The sequence below is a fragment of the Galleria mellonella genome, unplaced genomic scaffold (genome assembly GCF_026898425.1).
Source record: "Galleria mellonella isolate WM207_F2 unplaced genomic scaffold, CSIRO_AGI_GalMel_v1 utg1053, whole genome shotgun sequence".
In the NCBI taxonomy this organism is placed as follows: Eukaryota; Metazoa; Arthropoda; class Insecta; order Lepidoptera; family Pyralidae; genus Galleria; species Galleria mellonella.
In genome coordinates, this window is record NW_026441968.1 from 492561 (window position 1) to 515504 (window position 22944).

General features: G+C 37.6%; 1 protein-coding gene across 5 annotated transcripts in view; it reads right to left on the bottom strand.

The window, feature by feature from the left end:
• The window catches only part of LOC113511087 (rhophilin-1), a 139013-nt gene that overhangs the window by 27174 nt on the left and 88895 nt on the right, over window positions 1-22944 (bottom strand). For all 5 annotated transcript variants that reach the window (XM_052903441.1, XM_031912044.2, XM_031912046.2 and 2 more), the window contains 2 exons: window positions 9649-9765; window positions 6364-6491 (listed from right to left, as the gene is read on the bottom strand). In XM_052903441.1, coding sequence (XP_052759401.1) covers window positions 6364-6491; window positions 9649-9765 — 245 coding nt within the window. The remainder of the gene's footprint in view (window positions 1-6363; window positions 6492-9648; window positions 9766-22944) is intronic.

The window sequence follows — 22944 nt, forward strand, 5'->3', positions numbered from 1 at the left end:
TTAACTATATATTGATGTTATTCCAACATCACTTTACTAGTCTAGTTTTTTAAATCTATTCAAGCTAATGCTCGCCCATTGGTCGAAATTCTACCATAACATATATTGTAATAAATGAATTACCAGAGGGAGACTTTGTACAAAAGTCGATTGCTTGGGTACCTCTGTTCTATTCGTGTTTCTAGTATGAAGCAGTGGTGTTTGTATGGTTGTGTTTCGGTTTGAAGGGATATGGCCTGAATTTAAAGGGTACAGAGAAATAACACCTGAGTCCTCAGGAATGGCAACGTATGGGGGGTATCATGAGCGAAACAGTATATGTGTGTACTGTTATGTCCTTGATACTGGACATATACATAGGTCGTTAGCTTATTTGTCATTCTAAGTCGTATAAAAAAAATTATTATGGTTATGTTCGACATAAAGTAAGACCATAGACAAATAATGTTAAAGACAAACAATATTAATCTATTCTCAATTTGACCACAGACTTTAACAATAAACAAAAGAGTATATATGCGTGTGTGTGTGTGTGTTAAATACACGGAAGTGTGTGTAATGTTTTTTTATTGATTTAATATATTTTTTATGCATAATTAAAATAAAAAAAAAAATATCATTCTTCTCTACTTCTCTATATGAACTATAAGTGTGCGAAATTTCAAACTCCTCCGTCCATGCAATTTTCATAAAAAGATGTACAAAGTTTTTGCTTTATTACGTATTAATATATAAATATATGTACATATATATATATATATATATATATATATATATATATATATATATATATATATATATATATATATATATATATATATATCGTGTTCACCTACTTCAGTTACAACTTTCGGATCAAACAACGTAACGGATTTGGTCAAAAAAAAAAAAAAAAAAACACCAATCGGCCATTTCGCAAATTGAGCATGTAAATTCATGTTAACGTGTTGCATAACGCGCGCCATCTACCGACTTTTACTCGCTCTACAAAAGGTAATACTCTAATTAAGTAAAACAAGTGTTGCGAGAATGTGAAAGTACAGATAATGAATGTCGAAATATTTAATCGATTGATCGATTAGTCGATTTCTGCAATCGAGTGGACCGAATTACAATTTTTCTTTATATAAATGCTTGTTTATGTAAAGCGATTAGTTCGTTACATAAATAACAATAAAATAATGACATAATTTTACAAATATAATAAAATTGTAACCACGCGATGTTTGTACATGGGAGATATTGAAGAAAAAATAATATGTCTTAATAAGAACAAAGGCGTGTGGTCCCAGCATAATATGGGCCAAGCCTCCCTTTCCCGTGGGTGTCGTAAGAGGCGGTTAAGGGAACTTAATGGTCAAGATATGGGCAGCAGCGTTTATTTATTTATTTCTGTGGTACAACAGCAGATTACAAACAAATCTTTTACCAATAGAATACAACAATAGCATTATAAGTCTGCAGTCCAATTATAGTTGTACTCAACATTCACAGAGGTGAAACGGAATAGGTTGATTTTTAATACAAAAAAAGAATGAATGTTAAAAAATACATACAAAATAAGAAACAAAAACAAAACTACCAAACTATGCTTATAAAATATTGGGTTATCAGTGTATGTAAAGTTTTTTTTTCATACAACTTGAATCGCAAACAAGCTCACGGTTCACCTGATGGAAAGTGGTAACCGTTGCTTATAGACATGAGCAGTACCATGGACATAACAGAGTATACTGTCTCGCCCATGATACCCCGCATGCGTTGCCATTCCTGAGGACTCAGGTGTTATTCCTCTGTACCCAGTAAATTCACGCCATATCCCAACCTTCAAACCGAAACACAGCCATGCAAACACAACTGCTTCACGATAGAAACACGAATGGTTCGAGACAATGAAAATTTCTGATAGAACATGTCAATATCCGATTTACAATCAATGTCATTGTACAATTTGCACATTCTGTACATTGGATTATTATATGACACATTATTGTTTGCGAACGGTATAAAAAAAAAGTTTAGTTTTACGAGAAGAGTGTTCAATGGCTTTCAGGTTTATGTACTCCAATAAATTACCCTCCAATTCATTTTTTACAATTTTATATAAATATGTTCTTTTTTCAATGGGTGAAAATGGTATAGTAACCCTGTCTGCGCTAACGGGATACGGTGGCGGAGCACCAGTGAAGGGTGATAGATAAGAATGAAAACAGGCCAGTTAGCCCATCATGATGAATTCATCAGGAATTAAACATGATAGTTTCCAGGGGGAACCGCGAGGAGGTGGACCTGGTTGGGTATATTGCTAGCAATGGGATTTTTAGTCTCTATTACTAACAATCCCTTTCCCCCCAACTATATAAATATGTTAGGTCAATAATTTTACGACGCGCAACCAAACTCTTCCTTTTAAAACATTACTAAATCCTGACTGTGGTTGCCAACCCGCCTGCCAAGCGTGGCAACTACTGGCAAAATCCCCCAACAGGGGAAGGTCTATGTCCAGCAGTAGACAGATAACAGCTATGATGATGAATAAGAGCAACAGATGCTAAAACAATATTACATTAAAATTTTCGTATGCCTGACTATGCATGTTTGTTCCGGCATCATACAAAAATTACTGCACCGAATTAGATGCAGCTTTTACAGTTGAACAAACCCTTTTTCACATCTACACACTCTATAGGTACGTTATAATTTAGGTTTCAATAAATAAATACAACCTTAAACTGTGCCAGGTGGGATTTTTTTATTATTCAATATATTCCTGAGCTTATAAACACAGGTTAGAAATCTTAATATCGCGTTGTAGCACACAGATACTAAAATTACAACTCCATCTAGTGGTCAACGTGAGGAGTATTTCTGTTGTTGCCATGGTTACAGCAATTAACTCAATACGGATTATACAACAGTTGTATTCCCGAAAGTTTAACTTAAAATCTGTGGTAAATCTTTTATCTTGACTCACCATCTACAAATGGTCTATTACATTGACTTTCTTACTCTGGAATCAAAGAGTATGAACTGTATTTTTTTGTTTTTTTATTTCATACTACTAGAGTGGCAAACAAGCATACGGCTCATCTGATGGTAAGCGGTTACCGTAGCGTATAAACGCCAGCAATACTTTTTTTTTGATGGGTGAAAATGGTATGGTAATCCCGCCTGCGCTAACGGGATATGCTGACGGAGCACCAGTGAAGGGTGATAGATGAGAATGAAAACAGGTCAGTTAGCTCATCATGATGAATTCATCAGGAATTAACCATGGTAGTTTCCAGGGAGAGCCGTGAGGAGATGGGTATATTGCTAGCAATAGAATTCTCAGTCTCCATTACTAACAATCCCTTTCCCCCCAACGCCAGCAATACTAGAGGTATTACGCGGGCGTTGCAGATCCTAAAGAAACCTCTACCTCCCTTTTGAAGAACCCCATGCTGTAGTCTCTTGGGAAAACCTCGGCAGGGAGCTCATTCCATAACCTGAGTTTTCGTGGGAGAAAACATCCCTGAAACCGCGTTGTACACGACCATCTAGGCTGTAGGGTATGGGGGTGAACTCCCTGTCGATGGCGAGCCGTACGATGTATGTTTTTTATTTATAAACAAACGAACTTCGTACAACCTAACCACAGACAATTGGGGAGGGGGGAGGGGGGTTGTTAATAATGCGCATTACCAGTCTCATTGTTAGCAATATGCCCAAAAAGGTCAACCTCCACGTGGTCCCCCCTGGAAACCATCGTGCTGAATTTCAAGTGAATTCATCACGATGGGCTAATTGACCTGCTTTTTCATTCTCACCTATCATCTCTTACTGGTGCCCCGTCAGTGTATACCGATAGCGCAGGCGGGGTTACCATGTCATTATCATTCATAAAAAAAAAACAGACAATTTGTGTTTGACTAATGTTACCGTTGTATAAATATTGACATCAATGTTTATACGATACTAACTTCATTCAATTGTTTCGCCTTCCCGGAACCTCTCCACTAACGCTCGACCTTTATGCTATGGTATTAAAATTCAAGTTGACTTTAAGGCATTATTACGAACACATTCAGTGATTAATTTTTATATTATGTATTGTATTGTATTGTATTGTAAAATCTTTATTGTACATAATTCATACTGAATACATTAAATGATTTAATATAGAATGGCGGACTTATCCCCATAAAGGGATCTCTTACAGTCGACCTTTGAGAAGCTGAAAGAAAACTGTAGAATGTACAAGGGTAATAACCAGTAAAATAATATATAAGATACACACTACACATATATAATACACACACACACGCACGCAAAATAATATATACCTACATATGTAAATAATAAAAGTACATGAATAATAATATATAACATTAATACATAAACCGCAACCGCACACGCACGCACGCACGCACGCACGCACGCATAAAAACGCACGCACGCACGCACGCACGCACGCACGCACGCACGCACGCACGCACGCACGCACGCACGCACGCACGCGCACGCACGCACGCACGCACGCGCGCGCACGCACGCACGCACGCACGCACGCACGCACGCACGCACGCACGCACGCACGCACGCACGCACGCACGCACGCGCACGCACGCACGCACGCACGCGCACGCACGCACGCACGCACGCACGCACGCACGCACGCACGCACGCACGCACGCACGCACGCACGCCGCACGCCGCACGCCGCACGCACGCACGCACGCACGCACGCACGCACGCGCACGCACGCGCGCGCGCGCGCGCACGCACGCACGCGCGCGCACGCACGCACGCACGCACGCACGCACGCACGCACGCACGCACGCACGCACGCACGCACGCACGCACGCACGCACGCACGCACGCACGCACGCACGCACGCACGCACGCACGCACGCACGCACGCACGCACGCACGCACGCACGCACGCACGCACGCACGCACGCACACGCACACACACACACATATATATACATACATACATACATACATACATACATACATATATACATACACATACATATATGCATAAAAAATACATAGATACATATATTCATGTATGTGAGAGCCATATTTAAAGAGAATATAATCACTCCATTTTAATCATATTTGGTTAATTAGAAGCAAAGCTTACAAGAATCTGCCTCAGGCTACAGGCTGTTCTGAGTCTGATGTCACATTTCTTTCCATGTACTTTCACCAATAATTTCTGTTCAAACGAAAAGAAAGTGCAAATATATTTTTTTTTTTTCATATAAATTATCACGTCCTCTGTGGTGTAGTCGTTAACAACTCACATTCCGGGGGTCGCGGCTTCGATTCCTGAATAATTTCTCTAATAAAATAAATAAACTAAGAAACGGTCGGAAGACAATATAAATTTAAGAATCTCTGGTCTATTTCTGTCTACGTCTGTAGTGAAGACGGTACTCCAAAAAAGAGGATGATTTCAAACAAATTAGGCCTTGAATTGAATGTGAAGGCAAATAAAGTGACATTAATGCAATTTAAAAATTGCAATTTAATATTTATAGCGAGACACGCTATAAATATTAAAACGTTTCAAACGCAAGCATTCCGCCTGAGAATACATAATTATGTCTTCGCAAATAAGCTACTTCAATAAAAAGATTTGTGTTCCAACAAAAAAAAACAGAGTTCAACTTTTTTTATACAACTTAGAATGACAAACAATCTGACGGCCCACCTGATGGAAAGCGGTAACCGTCAACTATAGACATGAGCAGTACCATGGACATAACAGAGTATACTGTTTCGCCCATGATACCCCCCATGCGTTGCCATTCCTGAGGATTCAGGTGTTATTCCTCTGTACCCTGTAAATTCACAACCATATCTCACCCTTCAAACCGAAATACAGCCATGCAAACACAACTGCTTCACAGTAGAAACACGAAGGCGACAGACATAAAAAAAAATACAATCGAATTAAAAATCTCTCTTTTTTTAAGGCGGTTGAAAAAACAAATATACTTCGGAACATTACGTACGAAAAATGATTATATATGCATATTAAAAAAAATTGCATTCCATTTTGTAAATGTTGCTAAAAGATGTAAATATTGCATACATTTGAATAGTTAAGTAGATACATTCACTGCAGGCTAGGAGTGTATAATTAAACATTGTGTACCACAAAAAACCGACTTCAATTTAGACAAATTCTGTTATTTCGATTTAAGAACTAAATTACTGAATCGATTTTGATTAAATTGCAGTGGATGCAGGTGGTTCAGGACCGTTCCTTATGGCAGTCTACGGGGGAGGCCTATGTCCAGCAGTGGACGAATAATGGCTGGAATGATGATGAAGATAAAAAACAATTCTAGCACAATGCTGGTTTACCTGTCACTCTGGTACAGTTCCACCGAGGAGTTGAGCTCGGCGAGTTGCTCTTTCAGCAACTGCAGGTTTGAGTTGACGAAGCTCAGCTCCAGGGCCACCGTCTCGCGCAGTTTCCTGTTCGTTGTGGCCTGTGAACAATCATATTGATTAATCATTAGACAACTTTATCTAATCACTAGCGGGCCCTCTAGATAAGTGGCAAGCGAATGCGCCGATGGAATCGACATCGGTAGCGAGTTCCACAGAGACACAGAGACACACTGTTTCGCCCATGATGCCCCCCATGCGTTGCCATTCCTGAGGACTCCTCTATTGTTGATACCGTCATCTGTTATAAAAGTATAATATCATTGATTTTTCTATTTTTGTAATCATGCATACCAAAATTTTTCTTAAAAATCATTGGCTTTAGTATGACGAGTAATTCTCCGAGTGAATTACATTTTATCAAGCAAGTAGCATTGTGTCCAATACCGAACAATACTACCTGTTAGTACGTTGACACTTGTGCCTTTTGGTGGAAAAAGATGCGCGTGCGCCGATCCGTGACACCCCTCGGTCTTTGAACTCCAACCTTGAGGCTGTGGGCATTGTATTTACATATCGAGACAGCTGCCTCTTTTATAGATGAGCAATAATTTTGGAAATATAAACCTTGTTGATTTATGGACAAACTTGCTTTTACACGCGACTTCGTCCGCATGGAATTAAAAGGAGGCTAGGTCTTTCATCTCATACAGTATCTGTATACCATATATTATAGTGATTGTTTAAGTCGATAAGGCGTTAAGAGGTAACAAACAGACAAACTCACTTACACGTTAGAGGACAAGATAAGTATGTATATTCCTATATTAAAAAGAAATTATTTCAATTCAATCGTGTACGCTCTTAAAATGTTTCGGACATAGGTATATTATAATGGATAATCTAAGATTGTGTTTCAACAAAAAAAAAAACGATTTTGATTGTTATAAAGCACCAGAGACTTTGTACAAAAGTCGATTGCTTGGGTACCTCTGTCCCATTCGTGTTTCTACTGTGAAGCAGTTGTGTTTGCATGACTGTGTTTCGGTTTGAAGGGTGGGATATGACGTGAATTTACAGAGTACAGAGGAATAACAACTGAGTCCTCAGGAATGGCAACGCATGGGGGGTATCATGGGCGAAACAGTATACTCTGTTATGTCCATGGTACTGCTCATGTCTATAGGCGACGGTTATCACTTTCCATCAGGTGAGCCGTCAGCTTGTTTGCCATTCTAAGTCGTATAAAAAAAAATGTTATTTTAACCTAAAACTAACCTACTGAACGAATTTTACTAAAATTTCAATGGAATAGATCTAAAAGTATGTCCTTTTAAGTGAAAAGGAATCTAAAGCGATTTTTAAATGACGGAGTTGTGAGTTAATAAACCTAAAAATGATACAACCGAATTGACAGCCTCCTTCTTATGGGGGGAGGAGGAATTGCTAGTAATGGGGATTAGTAGCCCAATTGCTAGCAATATACCCTGTCAGGTCGACCTCCTCGTGGTTTCCCCAGGAAACCATCGTGACTGATTTATTGTTAGATTCGTCACGGTGGGCTAACTGACCTGCTTCATCCTCACCTATCATCCCTCACTGGCGCCCTGCTAGTGTATACCGATGGCGTGGGCGGGGTTGTCATTCCATTATCATCCAATTAAATAAACCTCGTTCTTATTGAAGTCGGTTAAAATCGGTGTTTATTTTTTTTCAAAAACAAAAGCATACTTTTTTTAATATTTGACGGTACATAATGCAAATTTTGTGACCTTTTCTTTTAAAACAAAAGTATACTTTTTTTTAATATTTGACCGTACATAAAGCAAATTTTATGACCTTTTTAAATATAACGGTTTCCTCTATTCATAAAAGATTGATTATTACCACTATTATTGATTACAAGATTGTCATCATTGTCTTCTCATTTATTTAATATATTTTTTATACCACTGAGGTGGCATTCAAGCATACGGCCCACCTGAATGTAAGCGGTTAGTGTAGCCTATGAACGCCTGCAATAACAGTGGTATTACGCGATATATATATATATATATAGACTTATATATGTTTATTCTATATAAGTATTATATATTTCAAATATAGATATTATATATATATAATATATAATTATGTAAATACTTATTGTTGTTTTTGTCTTGCACTACTACTGCCCACTCACTACTTCCTATGCCACTGTGTTACGTTGACTGGAAGAAATCTCTTTTAGAGATAAGTTCACGTTTACTTATATTGTTTCTAAATGTTATTATTACGGTACGTTTTAGTGTAATAAAGAATATATATGTATAGAAAAGAGTATATATATATATTGAGAATAAGCCGCAACAGATGTGGCGTTTGCCAAGATTGACTTGTACGTTTGCAGCCACAAATTGTTGTGGTCAGTAGACAGTAGACATGCGGGTATTGTGAGGTTCATTGTTGGAAACTAAGTAATATATATATATATATATATATATATATATATATATATATATATATATATATATATATATATATATATATATATATATATATATATATATATATATATATATATATATATATATATATATAATATATATATATATATATATTGCATATACATATCTTTAAAAAGGGAGGTAAAGACGTTTCTTTAGGGTCGATAATGCGTGCGTAATACCTCTGGTATTGCAGGCGTTCATAGGCTACGGTAACCGCTTACCACCGGTGGGCTGTATGCTTGTTTGCCACATCAGTGGTATAAAAAAAAAGGTACAAAAGGCGGTCTTGTCGCTTGAGCAATCTCTTACAGACAATCTTTGGTTAGAGGAGAACATATCTTTCTCTCTCTCTCTCTTCAGTCGTACGCTCTTGACAGAGCGGTCGTGGTTTTCATAATGGTATTTATATACGAGGGTCATTTGAAAAGTTCTTAGTCTAACATACTTAATGAAACCACACGATTTTGAGTTTATTTTTATTTTTCAACATACTCTCCTCCGAGCTCAAAACACTTTTTCCATCGACCCGGTATGGTTTCGATACCCGTTTTAACAAAAATCTTCGTCTAACTCCTCAAAATAAGCGTCCACGGCGGCTATGACCTCTACATTTGTAAAAGACATGTTTACCACCTAAAAATTTTCTTCAGCTTTGGGAACAAATAAAAGTCGGACGGTGCTGAAACCGGTGAATATGGGGGATGAGGTAACAATTCGTATATACGTGCGACGATACAATATATAGAAACATATAAATAAGTTACGTTACCTTAAAGAGATTCTCAGCGCCGGCGCGCAGCCTCAACTCCTTGTTGATCTCCTGGTTGAGCTGGCACCGGCGAGTCTGGAGGCGGCCCCGGCACGTGGCCACGCGGGGGTCTGACCCCTGCAACAACAGATAAACACACTTATTGATGGGTTCCCATAGGAAAGTGGCGATACAATTGATTCATTACGCAACTTTTTCTATACCACTGAGGTGGCAAACAAACAACGGCCTACCTGATGGTATGTGTATATTTCGATCTGTATTTATGTTACTGTATTTCACTTGAATTATTCACTTGACATTGTATATTTTTATTTATGGTGCAATAAAGAGTTAAATAAATAAATAAATGGAAAAGTTTTTGTTCAGCAGTGGACAGTTGAAGGCTGTTAGATGATAATTTACCAGACTGGAGACTTTGGAAAAAAATATTTTGTTTTTTTTAATAGATGATAATGGAATGGCAACCCCGCTTGCGGTAACGGTATACGCTGGCAGGGCACCAGTAAGGTATGATAGTTGAGAATGAAAAGGTAGGTCAGTTGGCCCATCGTGATTAATGCACTTGGGATTCAGAACAATGGTTTTTAGGGAGTACCACGTGGAGGCCGACCTGACAGGATATATTGCTAGTAATGGAACCGGTAGTTCGCATTACTAACAATCCTTCCCCCGACAAAAGTCGTTTGCTTGGGTACCTCTGCCTCATTCGTGTTTCTACTGTGAAGCAGTTGTGTTTGCATGGCTGTGTTTCGGTTTGAAGTGTGGGATATGACAGTGAATTTACATAATACAGAGGAATAACACCCGAGTCCTCAGGAATCATAGGCAACGCAAAGGAGGTATCATAGGCGAAACAGTATACTCTGTTATGTCCATGGTACTTACTGCTCATGTTATTAGGCGACGGTTACCACTTTCCATCAGGTGGGCCGTCGGTTCGTTTGCCATTCTAAGTTGTATAAAAAAGCAATGTTATTTTGTTAAACTGTATCTACTCGTGTGAAACTGGCCTGGATCAGTCGTGTCAAAAAATAGATAATTTAATTGTTTGCTAGTTACCGTGGATTACGTATAAATGGTTAACGTCGTGTGTGGATGTGTTGCGTTTTCAATTGGTATTTTAATTGGCGTACTGTGATCAACGGTGAAAGTTACAGAACACAAATGGTCCGTTCATCACGACAGTGTACTAGGTATGCGAAGACATTGAAGATTATTGATTGATTGATGATAATGCAATCATTATTATCGCTGAGGGTTATTATTATTTACGAGGTCTGTCCGGAAAGTTCGTATAAAAGTGTTCTGGAATGCGAGAAAGAGGAGTGGGGAGGCCAGGTAAGCGCAGGACCCCTTCCTTATGTCCCTAACAATGCTTCAGTTCTGGTCTGACCGTCGTGCGGTGCGAACTGGCTTGTCACGCCATCTGTGAAGTTACCTCTTAACGAAACCCCGTCGGCATGGAGCCCGCTTCCGTTGAAGAGCAGCGCGTCAAAGTTTCTCTCGAAACTCGGCAAGAATGTCCGTGAAATTTTTGCCGATCTCAGAACAGTAAAATCCCAAAGCAAAGAGTGGAAGACATCCGGGGAACCACGAACAAAAAAATCAAGAAAATCCCGCTCAAATGTCAAGACAATGTTGATTGTTTTTTTCGATGTTAGGGGGATTGTCCATCAAGAATTCGTCCCTCCAGGCCAGACATTGATGGAAAATTCTACGTCGATGCTCAATCAGCTCGTGTAGTTTATTGGCGCGAGAGGGGCGTTGGATTCACCACGACAATGCCCCTGCCCACACCTCTCTTGTTGTCCGTGAGTTTTTGAGTAAAAATTCCATTACGGTGACCGAACACCCCCCCCTATTCGCCGGATTTGGCCCCGTGTGACTTCTTCTTGTTCCCAAAAACCAAATTGGTACTTCGGGGGCGGCATTTGGGGGACATAAATGAGATAAAAAAAGCTACGACGGGGCAGCTGAGAAACCTACAACCAGAGGACTTTCAAGGATATATATGCATTATATATATATATTTATATATATATATATATATATATATATATATATATATATATATATATATATATATATATATATATATATATATATATATATATATAGAGCACTAAAACATACAGTAATAATAAAAAGTTTAAAACAATGTTAGCAAAGGCGAATTTATCTCTAAAAGAGATCTTTTCCAGTCAACCTAGCAGTGGCATAGGAAGTAGTGAGTGGGCAGTAGCAGTGCTAAACAGAGGTTAAAATAAATATTTACATAAATTATAAATCATTATTTAAGCGATTTATATTATAAATATAATACTAGTCACAGTTCTCAGTTTGTTAAAATATTAGATAGATAGATACTCTTAATTGTTTAGAAGGTAGCAGATTTAGAATATGACCGTGTGGTCCCGGCATAGAACAGGCCACCCCTTCCTTTCTCGTGGGTGTCGTAAGAGGCGACTAAGGAGGGCGAGGGATGGGCAGCAGCACCTCTCTTAAAACATCTCCAATGCCTTACTGCCTACTTGGAATTGATTACGATGGTTTCTAGGAGGAGATCGACCTGACCTATTAATGGGCTACTATCTCCCATTACTAACAATCCCTTCCCCCCCTAAAGGGGTAGTTGTATATGCGTACCACCATCTATTTCTACAATCCCGTATTACCTAACGTAATGTGTCGCAAATGCGATCATAATGGATGCTCGTTGAATTTGTAACAATACTGTTGCATCGTTTAATGAAATAATTGTTTGGTCGCAATAGTTGCATAATGCATTGAAGAAAGCATATTGTTGAATGTTAAAACGATTGTTTTGCATATTGAAACTTTTATAGAACATGTATATAATACATACGTGAATTTACTGGGTACGGAGGAATAACACCTGAGTCCTCAGGAATGGCCACGCATGGGGGGTATCATGGGCGAAACAGTATACTCTGTTATGTCCATGGTACTGCTCATGTCTATAGGCGACGGTTACCACTTTCCATAAGGTGGGCCGTCAGCTTGTTTGCCATTCTAAGTTGTATAAAAAAAAATACAATTTTATCTTTGATACTGTGCATGGTACTGCTCATGTCTATAGGCGACGGTTACCACTTTCCATCAGGTGGGCCGTCAGCTTGTTTGCCATTCTAAGTTTAAAAAAAAATATTTAAATTGTGATCCAAAAAACCGATTTCGACTATGGCAAAATTAATTGTTTTCATTTCAAAACTAAACTACTAAATCGACTTTTCAAACAGCATTTATTAACTAAACAAAAACTTGGATTGGTCGCCTGGTAGCGACTGCTTTCAACATAATAATTATTGTGGTGAATTATTTATACTGTATGTTTAATTAATTAATGAAATATATTATTTATGTAAGTATGTATTATTATTTTATTTATTCATTAGTACAAATATGTGTACATGGCGGACTTAATGCTAAAATCATTCTCTCCCAGCCAACCATAGGGAAGTGTCAGAATACTCGAATGCGGTACTACTAATTATTGATATACATACATACTAAAATTACATATATAAACGAATAAATATATATGAATAACAAATATACTTACACATATATGATATATACTATATTATACACGAATTTGGGAATAATATAAAGCACTTATTGCTGGGATAAAAATAAAAAGTGAGCGTGAACGCTGTAAGTATGTATCTATATAATACAATTTTATCTTTGGCTGTTAAATTGGTTACACAGGTTACACTCTGGGTTTGTTGCACGCGTCCGTGTAGCCTCACTTCAGGTTGCAGCTGAAAATCAGTGCTTTGCTTTTAAGCAAAACTATCACTGAGCTGTAGCCCATTTGGGTCACTGCGGCACACTTGGCGGAAACATATTTTCATTTGTCTTTTGTTTTATATTTTAAAAAAGTGTAAATAATCAGATTGCATAAACTCATTTGTTAATTTATGTGTGTCATACATGGCTCAAATAAAGTGTTTATCTATCTATCTATCTATGTGTAGTAACCATCATGATAAAATCAGCCGTCAACTGTCCACTGCTGGACATAGGCCTCCTTCTTAAAGTTCCCCACTTTGTCAGTAGTTATTTTGCTTGGCAGGCGGATTGGTAACCATAGTTAGGCTTTCAGTGATGTTTTAAGAGGGACGCTGCTGCCCATCCCTCGCCCTCCCTTAGTCGCGTCTTACGACACCCACGGTAAAGAAGGGGTGGCCTTTTCTATGCCGGGACCACACGGCCATATAGCTGTTTATTCCACTGATTTGATTCCACTGCTGAATGTAGGCCTTCCCCATAAGCGGGCTTTTGCCAGTAGTTACCAGAGTTAGTTTACCAGAGGGAGACTTTGTACAAAAGTCGATTTCTTGGGTACCTCTGTCCCATTCGTGTTTCAACCGTGAAGTAGTTGTGTTTGCATGACTGTGTACAGAGGAATAATACCTGAGTCCTCAGGAATGGCAACGCATGGGGGGTACCATGGGCGAAACAGTATACTCTGTTATGTCCATGGTACTGCTCATGTCTATAAGCGACGGTTACCACTTTCCATCAGGTGGGCCGTCAGCTTGTTTGCCATTCTAAGTTGTATAAAAAAGAAAAATAAAGTTGTCACGCTTGGCAGACGGATTGGCAACCGCAGTTAGGCTTTTGATGATGTTTTAAGAGGGACGCTGCTGCCCATTTTTCTACCATTAAATTCTCTTAGTCATCTCTTAAGACAACCACGGTAAGGAAGGGGTGGTCCATTCTATGTCGTGTAGAGACCACATATATACGTTCCCTTTAATGGCGAGTAGCCATAGATTTTCCCTTTTTCTTTTCATATAATCTGTATTGTCTATATCGGTCAATCTTATGTGACAATTTTCAAAAAGAATTTAACAATTCTTTCTTATGGTATAAACATGAAACTGTGTTTGTTTGTTGCGTTATAACGCTTTAACGGCTTAACCGATCGCTATGCAATTTGGTATACATGTACTAAATGGGATGGAAACGAACATAGGCTTCATTTTATCTTCGTCAGTAAATATATCCCTATAACGGGGAGGGGGAAGGGATTGTTAGTAATGGGATCTAATAGACCCATTGCTAGCAATATACCCTATCAAGTCGACCTCCACGCGGATCCTCTTGGATACCGTCGTGGTTAATTCTAGTGGAATTCGTCACAATGGACTAACTGACCTGTCTTTTCATCCTCACCTGTCATCCCTCACTGGTGCCCCGCCGGCGTATCCTGGTAGCGTAGGTGGTGTTACCATTCCATTATCACCCATTAAAAAAAATTCTATCAGGTTGATGTCACACAAAGGTGGAGTATTTTTTTTTATACAACTTAGAATGGCAAACAAGCTGACGGCCCACCTGATAGAAAGTGGTAACCGTCGCCTAACGACATGAGTAGTAAATTGTAAATTCACTGCCATATCCCATTCTTCAAACCGAAACACAGCCATGCAAACAAAATTGCTTCACGATAGAAACACGAATGGGACAGAGATGGCCAAGCAAACGATTTTTGTACAAAGTCTCCCTCTAGTAAACATATCCCCGTCACGAGGGGGGGGGGGAAGGGATTGTTAACAATAGGGTCTAACATCTCCATTGCTAGCAATATGCCCTATCAGGTCGATGTCCCACAAAGGTGGAGTATAAATACAAAGCAAAGGAATGCACTATAAATGTAGCGCATTTTTATGCACCAATGCATTGTACATAAATCAAATCAATTTCCTTCCAAACAATAACAATTCCACTCATCTCCACTTTCTGGCGGTAGTCAGTGCACACAGGCAATACAAATAACACGATTTCAGGGTTCCGCACCAGAATGGTGCAAAGGAACCCTTTACCGTGCCTCTTCACCCGTCCGTTCTGTCTGCCACAGCGTTATATCTCAGCAAATACTAATGCTGTAGATTTCAAATTTGGAATACTTTCACATATTGTTAAAAAAATATTTTTATTTTTTTTAGCAATACGTAAAATTTTGGTTTCAAAATAGGTACTCAAAATAGTTCTACTAGTACAAATGGTATCATACGAAAGAGCTTCATTTATATATCGTAAAACTATTTATTTTGATATATTATCCGTGTTTCTAACATGAAGCAGTTGTGTTTACATGGCTGTGTTTCGGTTTGAAGGGTGGGATATGGCAGTGAATTTCCGGGCACAGAGGAATAACAACTGAGCCCTCAGAATTGGCAACACATGGGGGGTATCATGAGCGAAACAGTACACTCTGTTATGTTCATGGTACTGCTCGTGTCTATAGGCGACGGTTACCATTTTCCATCAGGTGGATCGTCAGCTTGTTTGCCATTCTAAGTTGCATAAAAAAAAACATTGTACTGAATTCTAGGTGTGTTCATCACGATGGACTAACTGACCTGTCTTTTCATCCTCTCCTATCAATCCTCACCGGTCTCTACGAGCAACTACCGTTAGCGCAAATGGAGTAACCATTCCTTTATTATCCATTAAAAAACACCCTAATCACCTGGCGATAAGAAATATACTTTACGATTCATTCTCATATCTACCAAATATACATAAAAAATAATAATAAAAATCGGTCGAAGTGTTTAGGGGGAATTCGACCACATACACCGTGACACGAAATCTTTATATATGTATAAAATATACTGAACCTTTAGCGTATGAGTACGAGTCAAACCTGACCGGTTTTTATATTCTAACCACGTTTACGCTCAACATATTGAATACAAACGACCGAAAATGCTTTTGGAATGAAAAATGGTGACAGTTCACTAAATGCTTTTGTCTGTAATAAACTATTTACAGCGTGACTTACACATTAAAAAGATGTGTGTTTTGTATGTACGATGTAATATTATTGAGCTGTGCTTGACCGATTCTGATAAAACTTCTCTTTCAGCAATTTAAAATGGTAAGGTATTGTGTCTCATGATCATCATATCTTTTTTCTTTTTTGATGGGTGAATATGGTATAGTAACTAGTGACGGGTGATAAATGTAAGTATGTAAACTCATATCTGTCCTGTAATTTAAAAATGGAATGACCTTTTACTTCGAAACATGGCTACCAAGGAGGTAACTAATAGAATACTTTATTTAAATTTCGAACTGGCTTGCAAATAGAAAGCTATTTATTGAAAAAAAAAAACAACGGAACATTATGGCGCGTAAAAAAATATTAATGTTCGTTATTTGTCATTGAAATAAAAAGTAAAATTGTGTTTTTGATTTCCGCGCATTGTTTGAGAAAAGTACTATACAAGCCTTGGCCACAACTAGGCATTGATGGACTCACGTATGTGTGCCTCGGCTACGTCTCGGTCCACATTTGTACTCGTATGTTCGTCCATCAATGCCTCAGTTGCTGGCCGCTGCAGTAATGTACTATAAGTTAAAATGGTGCATGAATTCTTCTCTTTCCTTCGTGTTTATACGACACTCTAATAAAATATATTGCACATCATCTATGGCAGCCTTTTCCAAAGTAGCCGATAACGCTCCCTTGTGGGCGCTGCAGGCCTAAAGGGGGGCGGTAAGAGACCCAGAAAAAAATGAGGGCGTTGTGTAGAGGCTTGGGGGGTGACTTATTGATTTTGAAGTAATAGTGGTTTTTAAATAGGTGAAAAAATGAGGGTGTTAAAAAATAATTTATTCTCAAAGTGGGCAGTAGACAAAATAAGTTTGGAACCCCTGATCTATGTTATCACAAGTTTGACAGCGGCATAAGTGCAATTTTTTTTAATGGATAATGACCAAGTCAAAAGTTGATCCCAAAGAGGGTTGACGTGAGGCAGGTGGCCGGTCGTAAAACTAAAAACTAAATCTTTTTGTAATATGGATAAAACCATATTACGCCGACCCCAAATGATTGGGATAAGGGTAGGAAGATGATGATGAATGACCAAGTCGAAGTCGAACAGCTACTTTAATATTATATCTATTGAAGGCTACCTGAATACAGGGTTGTACATTTTAAAATATTTCCAAATATCAAGGAAACATAAAACTGAAATGTTATTTCCTTATCCTAATCAATAATAAAATATGCTTTGATTTATTTTAAATGCCAAACTAATATATTATTAATGTTATAAATTTTGGATTTAATTAATTAAAATATCACTGTTTTTTTTTTTTTATTTTAAATCCACTAAATCTGTATCTAGGTATATGTATAAACTGTCAATGTTAACCTTTTAAACTAGTTTTGCAAAATATTTATTTTAATTTTAATCATTTTTAGTGTTTTTTATGCAATTTGAAATGGTAATCAAGCTGATGGGTCACAGGGAGAATGATAACCGCCACCTCTATCTAGATAGAGACACGGACGTCACAGAATATACTGTGATGCCCATAGTACCATTCATGGGTGATAATTTAATTTCAATAATTAGATATATTAATTACTTCGAAATTTTGATGCGTCGTTTGCCCCAAATAGTCGTCTTCTTTATTTTTCCTTTTAAAGCTTGTCTGGAGGAGATTGGTTAAGTAATAAGACCGCCTTTTATATATTTTTTTGATGGGTGAAAATGGTATGGTGACCCCGCCTGCGCTAACGGGATACGCTGGCGGAGCACCAGTGAAGGGTGATAGATGAGAATGAAAACAGGCCAGTAAGCCCATCATGATGAATTCATCAGGAATTAACCATGATAGTTTCCAGGGGGAACCGCGAGGAGGTCGACCTGGTTGGGTATATTGCTAGCAGTAGGATTCTCAATCTCCATTACTAACAATCCCTTTCCCCTCCGCCTTTTATATTTTGTACGTGTAATATATTATATTTTATGCATAGTGGTGCGATAAGGAATCAATTAATAAAATCGGTAGATATAATGTAAAGGAATTTGTTTATTTTGATCCAATGTTAATTCTATGAAAAAGCGTCATTATTAGTAAATACTCATATGTCGAGTAAGAAAGAACAGAGTTAATGATCTGGATAAAGACAATTACCTGTACAGGTTATGTCGAAATGTCTTACGAATATATGCGCGTGCGCCGCCCGACGCATTAGCGAAATAACATGAAACGAAAGTCGAAACTATATATAGATATGTGGTATCAAACTTTATTACCAATAATCTGTTCTCATAGCGGTACGAAACTTTATTACATGCACAATCTGTGACCCGAATTAGTTGTTCCTCGACCAATAATAATACGCAGATATCCGGACAAAACGATAATAAACATCCGTTCAAATAACGCCTCATTTTTTACTTTGAAAATTTTATAAGATTTTATATCATGAAACAAAAACCGGCTTCAGTTGTCGTGAAACCAGATATTTTGATTTAAAAACTGAATCGATTTTGATATTTTTTTTTTACAGATTGTAAAGTTTGTAAGGTAAGAGTGCAAGGTTTATACCTGACGGAGTTGTGAGGTAACAAACATAAAAAAGGACAACTGAAATGAAAACCTCGTTTTTGTCAACTTTGACTATTGTTTTGTCTACAAAAAAGTCATTAAAAATGGACATAAGTTTTGAATATAAAATAAAAACAAAAAATATTATTTGTATTCGATTTTCTAACGGAATTTTTAGTTAAAGTAGCCTTGCTGTTTTAATTCGTGGGGCGTTATTTAGAGGTGTCACATTGGAGGTATGTTTTAGTCCATTAGTTTTATCTTGTCGGTATTATTGATCGATGTTATTAACATACTCTTGTATGCATCAGAATTCTGGAAATAATTATTTTAAATGCTCCACGTGGGTGGCTGGCTGACTATGATGGATATTTAACGAGCGGGTTTTGAAGCTCGTGATTATTATATTAAGTTTGTGCCTTCCGAGAAATGCATTTATCTTTGTAGCTAAATATAATAATATAATATTTATTGAAATCCAAAAATACATGTTACAATTTTACATTTGTTCCCAAAACTTCACATTAGGACTGCCTGTGTCGTGAAGTCTTGGTACCTGGTACTGCTCATGTCTATAGGCGACGGTTACCACTTTCCATCAGGTGGGCCGTCAGCTCGTTTGCCATTCTAAGTTGCATAAAAAACCTTATATTTTGGTCTAGCTACGGCCCTGCACATGTCTAATTACGCGTCTGTACCCAGTAATTCCACGTAACCTTTATTGCACGAATTTCTATTACGTCGCCCATTTTGAATACATATACGTAAAATTTAAATGCATACAATTGGTCTGTCTTTTTCACCATTTCACTTAGAAACGAACTATTACGGAATGCCTATGCGCAGTGAATGCCCTACGTTACTTGAACCATTATTTAAAACAATTTCTAGCTGTACACGGATCAGGTAAAACTGGACAATTGTAAGCACGGGTGCCATGAATTATTTATTAATAGGCACCTCTATGGTATATGCGTACGTACTTGGCGTTTTTTTTAACGAGAAATAGCGAATATGTCTCAATAAAAAAAAGTTTCTACGCGGTTTTTTAAGTCACTTTTAAAAGATAGAGGTGTCGATTCGTCCGAAGTTTTAGATACCAAAAGGGTACAAAAGAATACTTATATTGCGACTTTGTCCGTCCGTCCGTCTGTCACAGCGTTATATATCAGCATTTATTATTACTATCAATTTGAAATTTGGGATACTTTTACATATATTACAATGAAAATAATTGAAAAAAATATTTATATTTTCTTTGTTTGGAAGCTCAGAATGGATATATAAAATTTCAAAATTGGTTGGATTACTAGTCCAAGAGGAATATCATATCAAACAGCTTCATTTGTACATTTTAAAATTTATTTTTGGTTTTTTTTATGCTGCTTAGTTTTTAGTTTTCATAAATGTGAAAAAAAAAGAACCATTCGCTCCCTTATCTCTTAAGTTTGTGAAGCGAATTCGAATTTATAATGATATATGTGAATATCATAGAAAAAATAAAACGATGATTCCAACTGGCATCGTTTTTGAGAATTTATCTAAAAACAAAGTCAAACCACAATTACGGCCCAAAATTAAAATTAAATTTCTCTCCTTGAAAAAAAAAAAACTGATAAATGTAGTCAAAGTTTGTAACAAATTCGAGAGAAGCCGGGGGGCTGTGCGTAGTGGCGCGAGCCGTGTTATTATTACCGTGCAACGGCCTGCCGGGTATCGAACCTACGTCCAGGGCAATATAACGGTGTTTCGCTTCCTGGTACCATGTTACGAACTGGACTTGAAGCTACTTTTACTGCAATATCCACTATGTATGAAAGTAATTAGAATGTTGTTAGTTAGTTGGCGAGTTTAACGACCTTAGTCAATAGTAAGATGGTTAACTTTATGTATGCTCACGGGGTAATTTGTTTATGCAACTTAGAATGGCGAATGAAGCTGACGGCCCACCTGATTGAAAGTGGTAACTACCTTTTATTCACTTTTGATGGTAAGCCAAAGCCATAAAGGATCTTAGAAGGAATAGTTTTTACTCTATCCAAGTTTATAGACCGGCTGTATAATGTTCTTTCCTTTGCCTTCAATTTAACGTAAACAAAATATAAACTAAGATGGCTGCTGGCGGTACGTTACGTAATGGAGGAATAAAGTGATTACAGAGTAATCTAATAGGTGGGTAATAATTGATAATTTACTAGTAATCAAGTAATTATTGTAAAAGAAACTAAGGTCGCAAATATCAAATAGGTAATTAGAAACCGGTCAAGTGGGAATGAACTTAAAACAAAATTCAGCGTACAATTTATACACAAATTTATTACATATTTAAAAAGTTCCAGCAGAAACAAACCTTTAGAAACAGTTAGAACAGATCTTCATAAATTGTAGCTAAGAACGACCTCGATCACGTTAGCTTTCAAATAAAAAATACCGTATCATAATCGGTCTATTCGTTTAGGAGCTACCATGCTACTACAGACACGTCAAACTTTACACCCTTTTTTTGCGTTGGGGGTTAAAAACAAATTATTGATTGCTCGACTAACGTTCCACTCCTACTTGTCACGGATGAAAATTGTATATATAAACCTTTCGTAAAAAATATCTAAATAATAGTGGAGTCCGTATCAAAATTTACTGCAGGATTTAGAAGAAGTAATCAGAAATATAGACAAATGCAGGTTAGCCCAGGAATAGATACATAGATAGATAGATAGATACTCTTTATTGTTTCCTCCAAAAGATTACAATAGTAAACTTATTATAAATATAAATAATTACAAGAAATAATCACAATGAGAAAACAATGGGCGACCTTATCGCTAAGAGCGATCTCTTCCAGGCAACCTTTGGATGGAGAGGAGTAATTATAAACAGTTTGGTAGGAGGCACGATGAAAAATTTTGTTAGTTCTAAATATGGGAGATGTGATACATATAATAATATAAATATATATATAGAATATGTATAGGTATGTCACGGGATAACGCATAGTCCTAGGGAAACATCGACGTTAATTTATTGTTGAATTCGTCCCGATGGGGGTCACTATTTTAGTTTTATACATAAAAAAAAAACAGTGGCAGTTACCCCAAATGCGTTTGCAAACTTTGGCACAATGAGGAAGAAACGCCGCAGCACTTAATGTGTGGCTATAGCCCACTCATACATAAACGACATATCTCCTTTGGAAAACACACTTTATATCCTAAGGAGATAAAAAAAATCACTATCCTACCTATCACTTTTTTTTTTATATAACTTAAATTGGCAAACAAGCTGATGGCCTACCTGAAAGAAAATTGGTAACCATTGCCTGTAGACATGAGCAGTACCATGGACTCAGGTGTTATTCCTCTGTTATTCCTCTGTAAATTCATGCCATATCCCACCCTTCAAACCGAAACACAGCCATGCAAACACAACTGCTTCACGGTAGAAATACGAATAGGACAGAGGTACCCAAGCAAACGACTTTTGTACAGTCTCCCTCTGGTTGTACTGATAGGAATAAGTAGCGGCTTTAAAAAGGGGCGAGCACAAAAGATCATAGAAAGGTCTCAGTGTCTCAGGTTTTTCTGTCTTAAAAAGGCCATTTCTCAATCATAATAATACCCTAAATGCACTGTTGACTCTGTGAGACCCTACACCACGGTGCAGTGGACCGAAAACGTAACTGCATTCGTTTCCCGTTAAATGCTCGTTTCCACTCGATAATTCGAGTGCAAACGAATTATGTTGTGCTGGCAATCTAGCGTACTTCTCTGCTTCAGTGGTGAATTATGATCAAAGTTTTAATGTATTCATCACCATCATCATCATCATCTCAGCCGTTAACTGTCTACTACTAAACATAGGCCTCTCCCATAAGGGAAGTTTTTCCATTAGTTGCCATTAGTTTTTTAATTG